Below are 16,060 nucleotides of genomic sequence, written 5' to 3' on the forward strand. Positions count from 1 at the left end.
CCTTTTCCATGGCTAAGCCAGATACACAAGTGGAAGTCTCTGGGAAAGAATGAATAATAGTTGTGTTGACCTTTCTGAAAAACCTTTTCATTGTACGCTTGTTTTACATAAATGCACATATCTACACAACAGTGTGCCTCTAGATGATACTGTGTGCCTTCCTGAGAGTCTTTGGATTATTACATGTGGTGAGGATGGCATGCCTATGGTAGTCCACTGGGAAATCCTGGCTCAAGGTGAGGCAGTAAAGTTGTGATGAACTCCACAGGGTCTAAATTACAGTAAACCTCCCTCAGATGATAGGTGTCCTCCATGATTGCTCTCAAAGAGCTGGGGAATAAAGCTGCCTCAGTAAAGTCTCTGCACTCAAGCAGGGTGGGTGCTGCTGCTGCTGTCAGTACAGCATCCATCACTGCAGGAAACCAGGGCTCAGATTTCATCCATAATGTACTTTTAGTTTCCTGAGGAGAGTTACTTTGGAAACCATTAATGTTCTGATCGTGAGATGTCTGTATGCAGCTGTAGGTTCTACAATATATTTTAAGATGCTCTTTAAAATCCTGCATTGAATTTGGATAAACCAGTCCTGAGGCCATGATTATACTATGAAGCATGAAGCAGACCAATTGCTTGAGATCAGCAGCAGAAGAAAATGGATGAATGATGGGTTTCAAAATGTGAAGAAACCGTTTCTGGAGTTTTTATTTTTTGTTAGTGGTTGTTCTTCTTCAGTTTTTTAAAGTGAGACAGAGTAAAGTAATGAGGAAAACATGTTTTGGAAGAAGCAAATTATGATCCAGTTTAGTTGGCCAGGGTAGGTGCTGCTGCCACACGTGGCCAGGCTGCAGGGTACATGTGATGAAGTGAAGGACCCTCTGAGGGACTTCCTGGGCAACCACCTGGGACTGCCCACATCCTGTTATGATCCTATATGTGCAAAGACTTTAATGGCCAGTGTGAATGATTACCAGTTATTAATAATAAAGAAGTTTCCTTTTACAGAAACCAGTCTTATTATTAAAGCTCCCCTAATCAATATTTTTTGTGATTTGTCTCCCTCAATTCAGTTGTCTCATCAGGAATAATTCACTTATTTTTCCTACTCTGTCAACACTATAGCCATATGTGGCTCATAATCTCCCTGGGCAACCTGTGCCAGTGCTTAGTCACTCTCATGACTGAAAAAAAAGGTGTTTCCTGGGGTTCAGATAGATCCCTTTGTGTTTCAGTTTGTAGCCATTGTTCAAGTTTTTCCTGGAATAACATGAATCAGAAAGCAAAATATGAAGTGGCAACTATCAACTTGTATAATTATAATATGATTTTTAAGAGAGGAGGAAAAATGATCAGTGAATTTTTGCACAAGAGGCTGACAGGACTAAGTTTATTTTTGTCCAGGACTGATTCTTATGAGCCATCTTAGACATCTGAGGCCATCAAATTTGCCAGTTGTAAACCAGCAATTTTTGCATGTCTAAATCAATCCACTTTTATTCTCAGATCCACACCCATATATGTAGATTATTTTCCTGAAAGATTCTGGTGATGAGATTCATCTCCAATTGCCAACACTACAGGTTATGTAGGTATGTAGCTGTCTAAGCTCACACTGTATTCATTAGAGATCTTGTCAATGGAAAGAGCTGCTCTAACTATTCCTCTGTGCAAGTTTAATTTCTACTTTTCAATGCAATTAATTGACTCAATTTCAACTACTTCTTCATTGGAGCTAATGGAAGCTCAGACACGTAGCACAAAACACCTCTACTGAAGAAAAGTAAGTTTGAATCTTACTCTTAATGGTATCACAAGAAAAAATGCAGTTAAATGAAACCCTGGTTAGCAGCATAAATATAATCTACCTGTCTCAATATGATGTAATTTTTTATCAAAAAATTAATACTATCAAATCGAGTCAGAGCAATAAATAGGTTTTTGAATGTCATATTGATAATTCTTCATAACTAACTGTTCAGCTGGATTTTTTAAAATTATCTCCAAAAATAAAAATTAATTCCAAATACCAGCACAAGTGAGCAGTAGTTTGTAAGATGGTAACTGATGACTGCATTGTAATGAATTCTTGAGTGCAACCTTTATGCTAACTCTTTTTTTTTTTCTTTTTTTTTTTCTGGTCAGGGAAATTCTCACAAGAAATGTTTACATTTCCATTAAAATTGTAATTGTGCTCTCTATAGGATTGGTGACCAATTAATGCAAATAACCTATTAATGAAAATAAGAGAGACTCTGAAAACAGATTTATTGCAGTAGGTTAGGATCATAGTGACAGATAATAAGAGTCGACCCAAGCTGAGGCAACAGAACTGTGCAAGAATTGCTTCTACTGAAAAAGCTTTTTTTCAGTGAATAATTTACATAATTTCTGGAGCTGAAGGAAACTCTCCCCCTCTAGAGGCTAATGCAAAGAGTTGTTCACCTGCTTCTTTAGCCTCTGGCTTTAGGTTTGGGTGGTACCAAATTAACCCTCAAATCTTGGTGCAGCCAAACTCACAATCTCAATCCAATCCTGAGTTACGTGCCAATAGTTTTCACTGACCTGATTGTCAAAACTACAGCTGTAATTTCTAGTGAATGCAAATAATCTTTCATCTTCAGCCACTGCAGCTCTATGTTCTCTATGCTCTTCATTCTCCTCTTTGCAACCACCCCTTTGTATTCCAAATATTACGGGTGGCTGGACTTCACTCGACTCATCTTTTTTAAAGACTTGAGCTTTGTAGAATTCATGGTACAGGTGTTGTGCATATCTGCAAGGGTTCCTGGGCTTAGGTTAGGGGTTTATAATAAAATAAGATTGAGTCTAAGTGGAGATTTAGCTAAGCTACACTTATTTCTTGCTGACAATTGCTGTTAAAACACTTAGAAGCAGAGCAAAATCTTGTATTTTCAAGAGAGCATGATTTAGCATTCATTAGCTTCTTCTAACCTTTCTAAGCAGGTACCATCTCCCAGAGAGAGTTTGGTATTACATCATCTTGCTGCCAATGCCATGGAGAACCTTTAATGTTAAATGACTTAAATGTGCTCTGCACCTTAAATGTGTTTGCCTGTGCACTGTAAGAGTCATCCCTTCCACTCATTGTGTGTTGGCATTCTGCCAGAGCAGGCAGTGGCAGCCATGCAGTGCTTTGATATCTGGCTGTAAGCACAGCACGAGGAGCTGAGATGAGGGAGAGGGGAAGTCCAAAGCTGAGCAGTGCATTGTGCAGTGAACACTGTTTGTACAATAGGGAGAATGGGCCTTGGAGGCAAGATACAGAGAGGACTACAGCTTTGCTAATCAACTCTAGGAGGAAATAATTAGTTTATTGGCATGGAAATCTTGTGCCATCTCCAACGTCTGTTTTGCACTGAGCTAATAAAATGTGGTGTACCAGAGATACTGCTTGCTAAAAAGTGCACACTCATTCCCCATTTAAAAAAACATCCATTGCATTATAACTAAAAGTCAGCTTTATTGTCAAATCACCAGTTTTATTACCTAAATAAATTACTTATAGTATGAATTAGGTCTAGATTTCATGATCGTAATTCCTTGATAACTGCTAATATTGACATGTTAGCTATGTTGCCTTAAAAAGGGGATAAAAGTGTGTGTCACTTTTGTGTATTCCACTTTCATCTCAGATTCCTGCTGCTTAGGAAGCCTTGTGTATGAAAATGAAAGTGAATAGCAACAAATCTGGGCAATTGACTAAATAAATGGAATGGAGGAAAATTGGATTCCACTCGTTCAGGCTTACTTAATTGAAAATCAGTCAAGGAAACTGAAAAATGCTCTTAACAATAACAGGAAATGATGATTTTTCTACTGCCCTTGGAGTCCATAGAAGAGTACAAGAAATCTTATGGCAGAGACTAAATATTCCAGTTGTTTCAGCAAAGATTTCATTCCATTATAACTGCAGTAATTTCATGTATTGAACTCTGGCAGGGAAATGTTGCACATGGTATTTATCTTTATATGGGAAACTTTACCTTGCCTGCCTATGCAGTGTCAGCTGACATCATTCTTTGTGAAATGTAATGATGGAATTGGGGCATGTGGATCATGATTTGTGGGTTCAATATACTATAAAATCTTCTGGTTCCAGCTAGCAAAGTAGATCTGATTTTCTTTAACAGTTCACACAGGACAAATGCTTGGGTGACAAACTACCTTGTTTTCAGTTAGTGTAGACTGAATTGTGAGAAAATAAACACATCCACAATTTATATCATCAGCTTAACACAAAGGATTACACAGAAGTATTGTTTTATGCTGGGACAAGAGCCTAATTAATTTGCATTAACTTATCTGCATTTCTTTCAGAGTAGCATTTTTAATAGTGATTTCTGCTGCAAGTTACAATAGGTACATGAACTTTTCAGATAGAAGTCCCGCTTTTCTGGTTTGGTTGCAGTTTTTCTATTTTGATTTGAGGGTTTTTTTTAGTTAGGTTGGTTGGTTGGTTGGTTGGTTTTTCTGTTTGTTTGTTTTTATTTTTTAAAATCCCAATGTCTGAGTAGATATTTTTTCACTGCTATAGGAAGAAGAGAAATTTTTCCTCTTCTGTTTTTTTTTTTCTTGGATCATGAGGTTTTTCATCAGGATATTTTATTAATGATATAGAACAGATGCTTTTAAACACCTTATTGCTGTGCCAGGATGTTCTACAGGATGTGCATAGTGACAGCATTTTGGACAATTCAAGTATTAGATATTTTTTTGGTGATTCTGATTTGCAAGGTAGCTGCATGCTGTCTCTGTGCTTTCAGGAAGCAGTCACTGCCTGGCTAGATGCTCCATCTATGCATAATCTGGTTTTGATGTGGATTTTATGGACTCCTAGGGGGTAACAACACTCTTCTGTCTCTCAGACTCTGAAAGAAAAAATCCTGATGATGCATTTTTTTTTCTCTATAGTTTATGATAAAGCTTGAGACACCACATACTGGAATTGTTAGTTAATTCCTTGTGTTCAGCAATTTGGATTTCAGAAAGCAATCTCTCTAGTGCATTTATCACATTTTAGGTTGGTTTTCTCCTGTGTTCATTTACAAAACTAAGCATGTTCACAGTCCTCAGGAAATGTCTCAGGTAAATTGTTAAAAGTCATTAGAGCTAGGCAAAGTTTCCCTTCTATCTAAAGAGTTCCTTCTGCAGTTCCAGGAGTTAATTGGTAAATGTTTTCCTAATGACTTTTAGAATTAGTTACTGCACTACAAAAAGTTCAGAATTTCTGTAGCCTGAACCATTAACTTAGAATCTTGTATCTGTTGACTGTTGCAATAAGAAAACAACTTTTTTTTTTTAAGATGAAGCAGTTTATAAACAGTACTAAAAGATTTTTTCCAGGCACTACTAGTAAGCGCAATCAATTCCTAAAAATGACAAGAAAGTTCATCTATAAACACATAGTGGGGTGGATTGGTCAGCCACAACCTGTCTGTTGTGTATTTCCAAGAGAGTTGTAGCCATTGCACCCCTGTGTGATCCCACTTGTCGTACGATGGGGGAAGGAGAGTCTGAAGCTCTCACATTTCTTGGTGAGCCAACTGGGACCTGGGGGACTGCTCCCAGCAACAGGACCTGTTCTCCAAATGGGTTCACATCACTGACACGAGGTGACTGAGCACTTTCTAAGAAGGGTTTCTTTGGCTGTGTGGGTCTGAGAGTTGGCCTTTTGCTTTGGCAGTGCAATAGCAATCCCAGCTGCTGTTGACTGTACTTTGTCAGCCTCCACTACCCTCCTGGCTATAGTGTAACTCCTCAAAGGTACCAAATAAATCTTTGTTAAGAGCATGGAATTTCAAAAGGTGCAAAGCACTTCAAAGATGGAATCCTGAGCTCTGGTCTCAGTGCACATTTAGAAGGGCCCATTCTGATGCCTCCAGTATCACTGATGTGCCTTCCTGCTGTCTTTTCAGATGGGAGTCACCAGCAAAGACCTCATTTATGCTTTTTCCAGCTCTTTTCTCTTTTTTAAAAAGACAGATTGAAAAAAAAAAGAAAAGAAAAAACAAGTGTGGACAGTAGATTAGAAAAAATTAGGTCTCTCATTTGTTGTGATCAAAAAAGAAAATCTTTTTAAAAGGGTACAGTCTAAAAAGCATTCTGTACACTTTCCTAATTTGTTCTTATGTACAAAGGTAGGATGAAAGTTTATACTCAAGATATGTGTTTATGAAATCAGAGTTTCATTTGAAAAATACTGTAAAATTCCTATATAATTGTGGTATGTCTGTCTTAAACAGTAAAATAAATTAACTTCTCATAGTGTTCAAAGCTTTAATCTTTAGATAATATTTTACATCTTTACAAAACTATGGAGAAGAAAACCTTCATAATGTAATGTTAAGTTTTCTGGTTTTGCTTTTCTATACATATGATTAAAATTTTATATTGATGATAATGTGATATTTGGTGCCAGGTTTGCTTTTGATTTTTTGTGCTTTTTAATATTAAATCAGTGTTAAAGATTATTTTTTTCACTGTTTTAATTTCAGATTTGGATTCTCTAACAGGGCATGCATTTCCAGGTAAAGTGTACAGTTAGATTAGATTGTTGTTTGTTTTATACTCAGTTTATTGAGTTTTCTTGGAGGGTGGGGGGAAAGGGGTGTTGTAAAATTTATTTGGTGTGCATCTGACAGCATTTTGTTACGTGTCAAAACTGTACTATTAGTTGGGGTTTTTTAGATTTCAGGTAAATGAAGGAAAGGTAACAATTACATGCACTAGTTCAAAGAACAGAATTGAAAGCTTGCATTAAATGTTAACTATTATATCATTAATGTAAACAATCCAAGGGGAGGGAAGAATTATTCCAAAACAAGTTCTAATGAAAAGATTTTAAGTTATTCAAACTTGCATGTGATTCTGTAAGGCAGGCAAAAAAAAAACCCCACTAGTCAGTACTTAAGGAAAGCAAAGATTCAAGAAATACAAGACTTAGTGTCTAGTTTTATTACTTGAAGTATGTAGGAAAGAGGTTTTGAATGGTAAGAACATTTTCACTAGAGAATTGAGAAAGAATGATAACACAATTACGTTAATCCTATGGATTCTACTGTACACGCACATTGTTTTCTGCTGTGTGGAACTTAAATTTAAAAATAGTACATTCAGTTATAACTGTACTTCACAATTCAAATATTTTGGGTTGGGAAATTTTTAGCAGAAATACAAGAGCAGAGAATGTGATGCTAAGTAATCATGTGAACTTCTGTGTTTCTTGTGCAGAGATTTTGGCACAGAAGGAATATAAATGAGCACTGGCTGAAATAAAGTAAATCTCTGCTGCAAATATGTGGACTCTTTCTGCACTCAAAATTTTCTTGAATAATCCTTCAGTTGAACAGGCTGTGAAAACTGAGGCAATATTTGTATAACAAAGAGATTTAGTCAAAATTTGGGATGATACTTATCATTAGAATGGTATTACTATTTATTATGTCATTGGCTTCCAAAGCGTCTAGTGCATAGTATAATATTCCTCTTTCAGTTTCTCTTCAAAGATAATTCTTGAAAAAATATGGGACAGTAGATTGATTTGAGGTTTTCCAAGCATTCCTGCACTGTAGGCATTAAGTATGCTGTAAGATGTGGATCAAAAAAAGACCAACAGAACAAAAAAGTTTAGAAGTTCATTATAATGAAATTTGTGTGCAGTATGGAGCAGATCTGAGTACAGATTCTGTCAGAGTTATTTGTACTTAAATACAGCAGCACAACAAGTGCGGTCTGTTTGAGAAGTCAGAAGACTGTAAATGCAGATTTTGGCATTTTCATCCCAGATGAGAAAACTCTTATTCTGAGTATTTTGGTTTGGTTTGAGTAAGGATACCCATGGAATAATATACTGCTTAATTAGGGCCATCTTGTAAATTTGATCCTCATAGGTGCTATCAAATATATGCATGTGTCGCCAAAATAGACATTGAGATAAGCAGGATCAGTAGATCTCTTTTTTTCTACTTTTTACAGGTTGAGTCTGCTTTTGTTTTTGCATGAATATTTTATGTTACTAGATGTTGCTGTCATGGTGTGTCCCATTCTTACTTTGTAATATGACAACATAATCATAATGAGCAATACTGAAAACAGACCCTTATATTGATACATATGCTTCAGAATTATGGCAAAGATAAATCATCCTTATTCTGCATGATAAAAGTCCTGAATTGCACAACAGGTGACTCACATGCCTGCATTACATTCCAGGTGTAGCTGTGCACAAATCAATCCAATGGCCCGTTATGTAGCACAGACAGAAATATCTTAGAATCTAACACACTGTCAAAGGGATGTAGGAGAGTAGTATAGGCAGGCAATAAGCATAAAAGCCTGGTGTGGACTTCACTTAAATAGATATTTATAGATATTTATTCGGAGACTCACAATATGAACTTGCTACAGTGCAGCTCACATAAATCACTAGAAGATCCATCTCTCATTTTATGCTTTATTTGACAGAGTTAAGACGTACTCTTTTCACATAAAAGGGCAAAAGTAGCAGAATGTTCTTTCTTGCCTTCAGCTTTACATATATTTAATAATCAAGTCATGATAGTATTCTGCTAAAATAGTGCAGAATGTACAGTTACAGGTGTAGCTACATTAAAAACCAAAGGGTATGCTTATGTATGTATGCTGGAAAACACAGAACAGTAAATCCTGATACCTATGTATTAACATGATTACTCTAGTTAGTCCAAAGTATGTTAACTTTCAGCAGATAGAAGAGATCAAGGTATTATTTATGCATCTTTAATAACAATTAGCTAATTAGCTGAGATATGTGTGTTAACAGGTGATTTGTATCTCACGCTGTGCAAACACGAACCAAACTCATTTGAGGTTTCTATTTATCTCACCTTGGCAAAAACCACAACTTTTGAGCTATTCCAGCAGGATTCATTAACAAGACCTCTAAGGGTATGGTGATCCAATAGTTTTTCACTTGACCCTTGGCCAGTGCTCTGCAGGAGCAGAGCATGAAATGACTCCCTTTCTTAAGTCATGTAGCAGTGTCAGTGAAATGCTGAGTGGGTGCTACTGCCAGACCCTTAGCAGGGCAGACAGACCAAACCTGCCTCTGCCTGACCTAATCACACAGGTTCCAGGGCAGGAGGGGTTTGCATCCATCAAGATGACTTTAAATTCATGTAAGTTCCCATTTGGATACAACTGCTTTGTGAATTTCAGGATAAGAGGAAGTACTTTCCCTATCACCACTGGCCCCATCGTGTTTTCTGTAGATTTCTACAATCTCTGCTACTTCAGAGACAGATCAGAATAAACCACACTAAAGTATCTGTCTGGTTTTTATGTGAAGGGAAAAAAAAATTCTTTATAACCCTTGCAGTTGATCAGCTGAAACCCTAAAGTATGAGATTTGATTATAGTCATTGTCTTAATGCAGAGCTGCAAGTGTTATGGGCATGTTGAGAACTTCCAGAAGCTGGATTAAAGCATCTCTTTTACAATGATATCTAATCTCGTCCTAAAGCTCCAAGCAATGGCGAGTCCACCAGCTCCCCTGGTAAGCCATTCCAATATTTAATTACCCTTAGTGCTAGGAAATGTTGTGGAAAGGTTGAATTTGTCTAATTTCAGCTGCCAGTCTTCCTTTTGCTATGCCTTTGACAGCAACACTGAAAATTGCCCCTTTTTCAGGTATGTTTTCTGAACAAGTGTCTGTGACAAACTGCAGTGACCTGTTGAAAGGTCTCTGTGCAGAGAAGCTGTGTCACCTGGCCTGATGAGCTTATTGCCTTGATCTGCAAACCTGGCCTCTTTCATAGACTTTCACAATTTTATTAACCCTATGACTACTAAAAAATTTTGTACAGTAGTCAAGATACCTTTCAACTTTTGTTCTGGTAAATTTGAATTATTGTACTCTTTAAGGCTCACACTGTAAGACTGGTTTTCTGACAGCTGTCCTAGGAAAACCTGATTTTCAAAAACTATGAGAATATATTCATGTAGAAATTTGTAAATGCTGTATATAGAAGTAAATTACTTTTTTATTTGTACATAACACTTCCTTCTTAATTCTCCCTTTTTAAGGATTTGGCTACAGTTCAGGTTACAGTGATTATCTGTGTCAAGCAAACCAAGTGGTAATCCTAAATGGTAACTGACATTTGAGTTGAGGAATGAGCATTTTTTCCCTGGTCTGATGTGGCTAACATGAGATTTGAGGTGGAAGGGAATGCTCTTATGGCAGCATATGTAACCTAGCAGTTTCAGTCTGGTTAAATCTGGGTGGGCACTGAGTTTTGGGTGATCATTAGTCCAAAGAAGAAGGAGAATTAGCCAGGATGTCTCTAAGCAGTGGGATGAAAAAAAGGGATGAGACTTTAAAGCCCCATTTAAATGCATTCCTCAGACTGCATCCCTATAACTATTATCTTGCTTTAGCTCAATTAGAAGATTAAGAATGTACCTTTAACACAGAGGAGCTCCATGGTGAAGAGAGTTAATAGCAGCTGTCTGCTTTGATTTCCACGGGCTGTGAAGAATGCCTATGAATTCCTGTTCTGGATCACATAAAAATTAGTTAGGTGCCACCTGAGCTAGGAATCTACAGAAGGTAATTCAAATGCATCTTCTGCATCTCTGCTGATTTTTCTTTTAATTCAGCTTTAGCATATAGTGTTTGCCCTTTTCCCTGCTACCACCCCAAAGTAGCCAACTGGTCAGTAAGATCCACAGACTCTGTTTTGCATTGTGTTAATGATGAATGCTGCTTTGCTGCAATTCATCTAAATAGGCTTGAGGTTTTCTGAAATACCTCAGGGACACAGATATTATTTTTTTCAAAGACTTCTTCACTGTTGGCATGTGATGCTAGATTTCAGCTTCTTTTTTTTTTTTTATTTTTTATTTCTGAAAGTCCTTTAATAGTCTAGGGAACAGATTGTTGTCTTCAGCACTGTCAGTAAAACTAAGATAGTGTTAAGTGGAATGAGCGTTCTCAGGTCTTGAATAATAGCTCGAGCTATGGTAGGAACTTGGCATGTGCAGTCCTGGGGGAAGAGTGTCTCAAATGCTAATCAAATATGAACTCAAAATATCCATTCTAATTCCTGGCTGTATCCCATCAAGGTAGTGGTCAGTGACCTGCTCATTTTCCAGAAGAAAAAACACTTTGTCTATATAATGAGCATCATTTAATGAATTAGTTAATGGCCTGTTGAACTGTGCACTTTCCTAATCACAGATCTGCTAGGTCAAAAATTTAAATGGACATTTCATTCAGTACACCAGTACTGGGTATTGTGGTTGAAATAAAAGTTTATCTCCGTGTCTTCTCAGCCATATTAATTGCAGGTACTGTAGCATTTGTGTCAGAAGCACAGAAAGTCTCATCTTTATCCTATTTCTCTGCCTTTGCCTAAAGTATGTGTAGGGTTTGGTAGAAAATGAAGATTGTATGGCTTAGGACAAATAACACTGAGTGGAATTTAGTTCAAGAGTATCAACAACAGAATATCAAAGTTCAGTGCTATTTGATTAGAGCTGACAGATTCTTAAAGAACAAATTTGGAGAAAATACTATTTTGCAGCTAGTTTTGGCTAAGTATCATCTTGATTTTATTTGGGGAAATGCTTGCCTAGTGAATTGAATCTGCTAAGTGTTGGAGTTGTGTTTTTTTAATTTCTACAGAATTTCAGTAACATTATTTTTAATCTTCAAAAAAGTAAGATCTGTCAGCTTAGGCTGGAGACAAGCTTGAGTTTAAAAAAAAAAACGAGTAAAAAAAAAAAAGTAACCCAAAATAGAAAATGAAAGTCATCAAGAGGGTGGAGTATAATGAGCTAGTACACAAAACAAAACTAAAAAGGTCACTCACAGCTGAGCTCCTTTTGAGCTTCTATAAAATTGAATGGACAGAATCACAAACTAAAAATAAGTTATCTTGCATTTATTTTATTCATCTAGTATAGATTTTATCCAAGTTCATAACTTCTTTAGTTCTGTTAATTTCTTCCAGTTCTGTTTGGCCCTTGATGTTTTTTTTCTCAAGTAAAAACCATGAGGAGAAAGTTTGTGTGTACTTCTCTTGCCTTTAGAGTCTTAGTTGGGATGTAACTGTGCAAGTCCTGCTGTTCAAAAGATCAGTTTTCCAGATGAAGCTGCAGGTAAAAAAGCAATGATTTTGTACCAACATGAAAAGTCTGCTCTGGGTATTTGTACTTGGGGGGGAAGGGGGAGGTGGTGGATATTAAAACATTATTTCAAATTGATTGAATTTTTCTTTATTTTGTTTTGTTTCTGAGCTCCTTCAGGCTCCTGGTCCAAAATAGCTCATATGTTTTCGGTCTGGATTGCTCTGGAGCCTGCCTCTCCTGGGTCAGTGAGCACTGAGCATTGCAGGTCACTGAGCAAACCTTTCCAGGGGTGGGGATGCAGATGTGCTCTGGGGATGCTGGGCTGGGGCATGCACAGAGTGCTGGTGTGTGCTCACTCTAGAGTGCAACCCAGCCATGGAGGTACAGAGATGGGAAAACAAATGAAAGTGCCTAATCATGCAGGAACTTGACAGTTGTGTGATTCATTCCTGTATTCAAATGCTAATTTCTATATCCTCAATCTCACCTGTTTAGTTTCCACCTAAATATATGTAAAAAGCAAAAATGAAAGGGATGTATGCTTTTCTTGAAAATATGGCAATTTCAGAGGTGCAGGAACTATATACTCCTGAACTTGGGAGTCTCACAGAGACATGTGGTATTGATGCATTGCCACATGAATTTATTTTACTCTTTAGGATTACTTGGTCTCATTTCTTTGGCTCTCACCTATGATTCATACTTGTTTAACAAGAACTGTATAAAGGCCTGTTGATACAGAGGTATTGCAGGTACTACTAGTAATTTCTTAGCCATTTATATAACATAAGTTATACAAAGTCTTAATGAGTTCTGCACAATTCTTGATCTTGTTTTATGTGAAGTCAATGATTATTTTTTAGTTAATTTAGTTAATAAAGAGCTTTTAATTAATTCTTTTTTAATATTTTATTAATTATTGGTTTTAAGTGCTCTGGGGTATTTCATGTTAAGGGTACAGGATGAATCAGAGTAATTATATATACCTCATTCATTACCACCAAACAGAACTTTAAGGAACTAAAAGAAATAAAAAAAATATTTGGACTCTACCAGATCCTGCAGAGCTACATGGTGTATCTCTGATTTGCAAATGCATGAAGTCATGGCATGAATCTTCTTTAATGAATCATGTATTTTTTAGAAATATCTAAATTTTAATTATTTGAAAGCAGCAAGGGCTACAGTATTTATGATATTGGGTTTGTCAAATTATCCCCAATGTTCAGTTAAGGCAGCAATTTTTCCAAACTGTCATTCAACTATTCTCAGTGTGGGCTCTGTTTTTAGACTGTGATGCTGCAGGAGCTTGTTGCAGCACTACACAATGTTAAAAGAAACAGGTCAAAGGAAGACTTTGAAATGCTAAAAGTCTCCTAAAAGAAGTATAATCGGGTGTTTTAAACTAATAGTCCACAAAAACTCATATGAAGAAAGATATCAAATTGGAATTTGAGCCAAAGGCAAATCCTTAAGGAGGACAATTTAATTTTATTATTGAAAAGAGGACAACCATGCTGGCAGTCAAAGGTTCTCTTCTTGCAAGCTTTGACTCCTCATCTATAAACCTGCTGTCTTCAATTTCCTCATTTTGATGGCATGGATTAAATGTACATTGTTTTCACAGGTAGATATACAAAATGCTTTTAATTAATCAGGTAGTAGCTTCTCAAATACAAATATTAAATATCCTGTATTGATGGGGTTTGCATTTACTGTCATTATGTACTGTCCAATGTTACTCCTTGGCTACATGTTTAGGCCTGCTCGTAGCAGCTGAAGGTTGTACTTAGAATATTTTACAAAATAAGCAGTTGATACTAGTACATATTCTTCTCACATATATATATATAAATATATAAAATTCACAGGACACACTATAAATCATGACTGTTTTTATCCTCAGTGGCCAGTTATGTAATCCAGCAGCACTTTTTAATGAATTGTAGTTGTTTGCTGTATGCAAAAAAAAATTTTAAAAAAAATTGTTTCTATTTTCATTCTAATTTTATAGGTATTAACTTATCAAATATCATTTTCCCTAAAATTATATCACCTGAGAATAATTTTTAAATTTATAGTTTTGAAATATATATTTATTTCAGACCTTTAAATTTTTCCTTTTCTTGAAATGAGCTGTTGGAGCTGTGAATTACAAAAACTATCCAAGGAGAATAGATGTTCAGATTACTTTCTATGAGCAAAGTGATTCTGCCCAGAAGTTTTATGTATTGCATAGATCACAAGTCAGGTATTTCTTTGCTGTTACAAGATTTTGACATTAATAAATCATACTGCTATATAAACACATTCTTATGAAAAAATTAAATGACACACTCAAAGTTAAAATGCCACAAGCAGTCTTTACTATTTCAAAGTAAATTTGCTGATAGAATTTAAATTTAATTTTGACATAACTCTAGAATGGTTTCCTTATTCCAATTTCAGCCAAGGAAGTGATCATAATGATCAGAGATGATAGGAGCTGGTGCTTTCCATGGTTGTCTCTACCTCTAAATAAATATGGCTGTATTTCCTGTAATCATAAATTTTGGAGGTGTTGTGTAAGGCTTATCTGTCAAGATCAGTGACTTGTGTATGTCTGTTTGATTTTAATGCAAGACTAGGCACTGTTAATTAATATGGAGATGACTTTTTACGGTTCTGGTGGTTAGCAATCAATTTTTCAGAGAGAGAAGTTACTATTCTTGTTAGTTTGGCAGGGATACTCAACCTCCCTCGTAGGTCAAGAACTGGTTATTGCTGTGATTATGAGTCTGTCAGAGGGGATTGCAGCATTTGTCCTGTAGGATAATAAAGGCTCATGCACTATTTCAGTAGCATAATCTAATCTAATGCTCATTTATTGTGTATGTTCAACTGCAGGATAAAAATACCCTTGTAATAATTACTCTGGTAGGTGTAATGCTTTTTTCTTTTTATATCCACTGAACATTTCAGCCTTCATCAAAGTGCTAGATCATAGGTGATTAGTTGGTATGAATGAGGTGACAGGCTGTACATATTTGTTTGGATGGATGTAGAAATAGAGGATTATTTCCCTGTGTTAGGATCTTTGGCTGTAAGAAATCATGCATTGCATTGTAGCTGGAAAAAAGAAGCTAACTGCCATGTTTACATTTTATATGTTCTTTAGGTGGAGTTCATAAGTAGAACACATTACATCTTACTCTTGATCCCTGAATTGCACCTGACAAATAATCATGCAACCTACCCACAAGACAAGTGATTGTGCTCCAGCATCACAGCTTCTTTTCCAGCTACCTGTACCAGTTTCTGTTTTTGGTGCACTTGCCAAAATGAGAAAATAACTTAGAAGTCAGATAAATTATCTGCATCCTTATATCATGTATAATTAATTAATTCTCAATGGTGAATTAAAAAAAAAAATTCTTTTACCTTCTGCATATTTTTGTAGCAAGGAAAATCTATGAGGAGTTGAGTGCCTTAGGGTCCTTGACAGGGGCTCAGCTCAGGAGAACTTCAGAGCCATCACTTCATTACAGAGTCTATCAAATGCATTTTCCAATATAGCTTGCTTTCAAAAGCATCCATTTCCCATGGACAGGTGGTGATTCACTTGCTGACATCAATCAGATTTCTCCTTCAGAAGGAATTCTTCCACCCTCACTGAGAAAATAGTATAAGACATCATTCTTTGCAAGGCAAGGATAGCAAGCAGGCTGCAATCCTATACTTCCAGTAGGTAGAAAATGATGGTGCTCCCTGTGATCTTTAGACCACAGCTACTCAAGTGTGAAATTTCAGAGTACCTTTAGTGAGAATATTAGTTCTCCTGTCTTTTTAAGTTCTTATTTTAAATTTTTTTCACTTTTTTTTTTTTTATTTAAAAGTTCGGAGCCAGATTTTTTAAAAAGCACTTTAAAGTGATTCAGATTAATAACAAGAT

General features: G+C 36.2%; 1 protein-coding gene across 4 annotated transcripts in view; it reads left to right on the plus strand.

Moving 5' to 3' along the window:
* DLGAP2 (DLG associated protein 2) overlaps window positions 1-16,060 on the plus strand; it is a 453,649-nt gene that overhangs the window by 292,918 nt on the left and 144,671 nt on the right. The window contains exons 2-3 of one of the 4 annotated variants that reach the window (XM_066547284.1): window positions 6,513-6,545; window positions 9,431-9,550. The exons of 2 other annotated variants lie outside the window; for them this stretch is intronic. Coding sequence is in view for 1 of the 2 variants with exons in the window: in XM_066547283.1 (XP_066403380.1) it covers window positions 6,513-6,545 (33 nt within the window). In the remaining variant the exon portion in view is untranslated. The remainder of the gene's footprint in view (window positions 1-6,512; window positions 6,546-9,430; window positions 9,551-16,060) is intronic. One more of the 4 variants, XM_066547283.1, reaches the window with a different exon arrangement.

The sequence above is a fragment of the Molothrus aeneus genome, chromosome 3 (assembly GCF_037042795.1).
Source record: "Molothrus aeneus isolate 106 chromosome 3, BPBGC_Maene_1.0, whole genome shotgun sequence".
Taxonomy (NCBI): Eukaryota; Metazoa; Chordata; class Aves; order Passeriformes; family Icteridae; genus Molothrus; species Molothrus aeneus.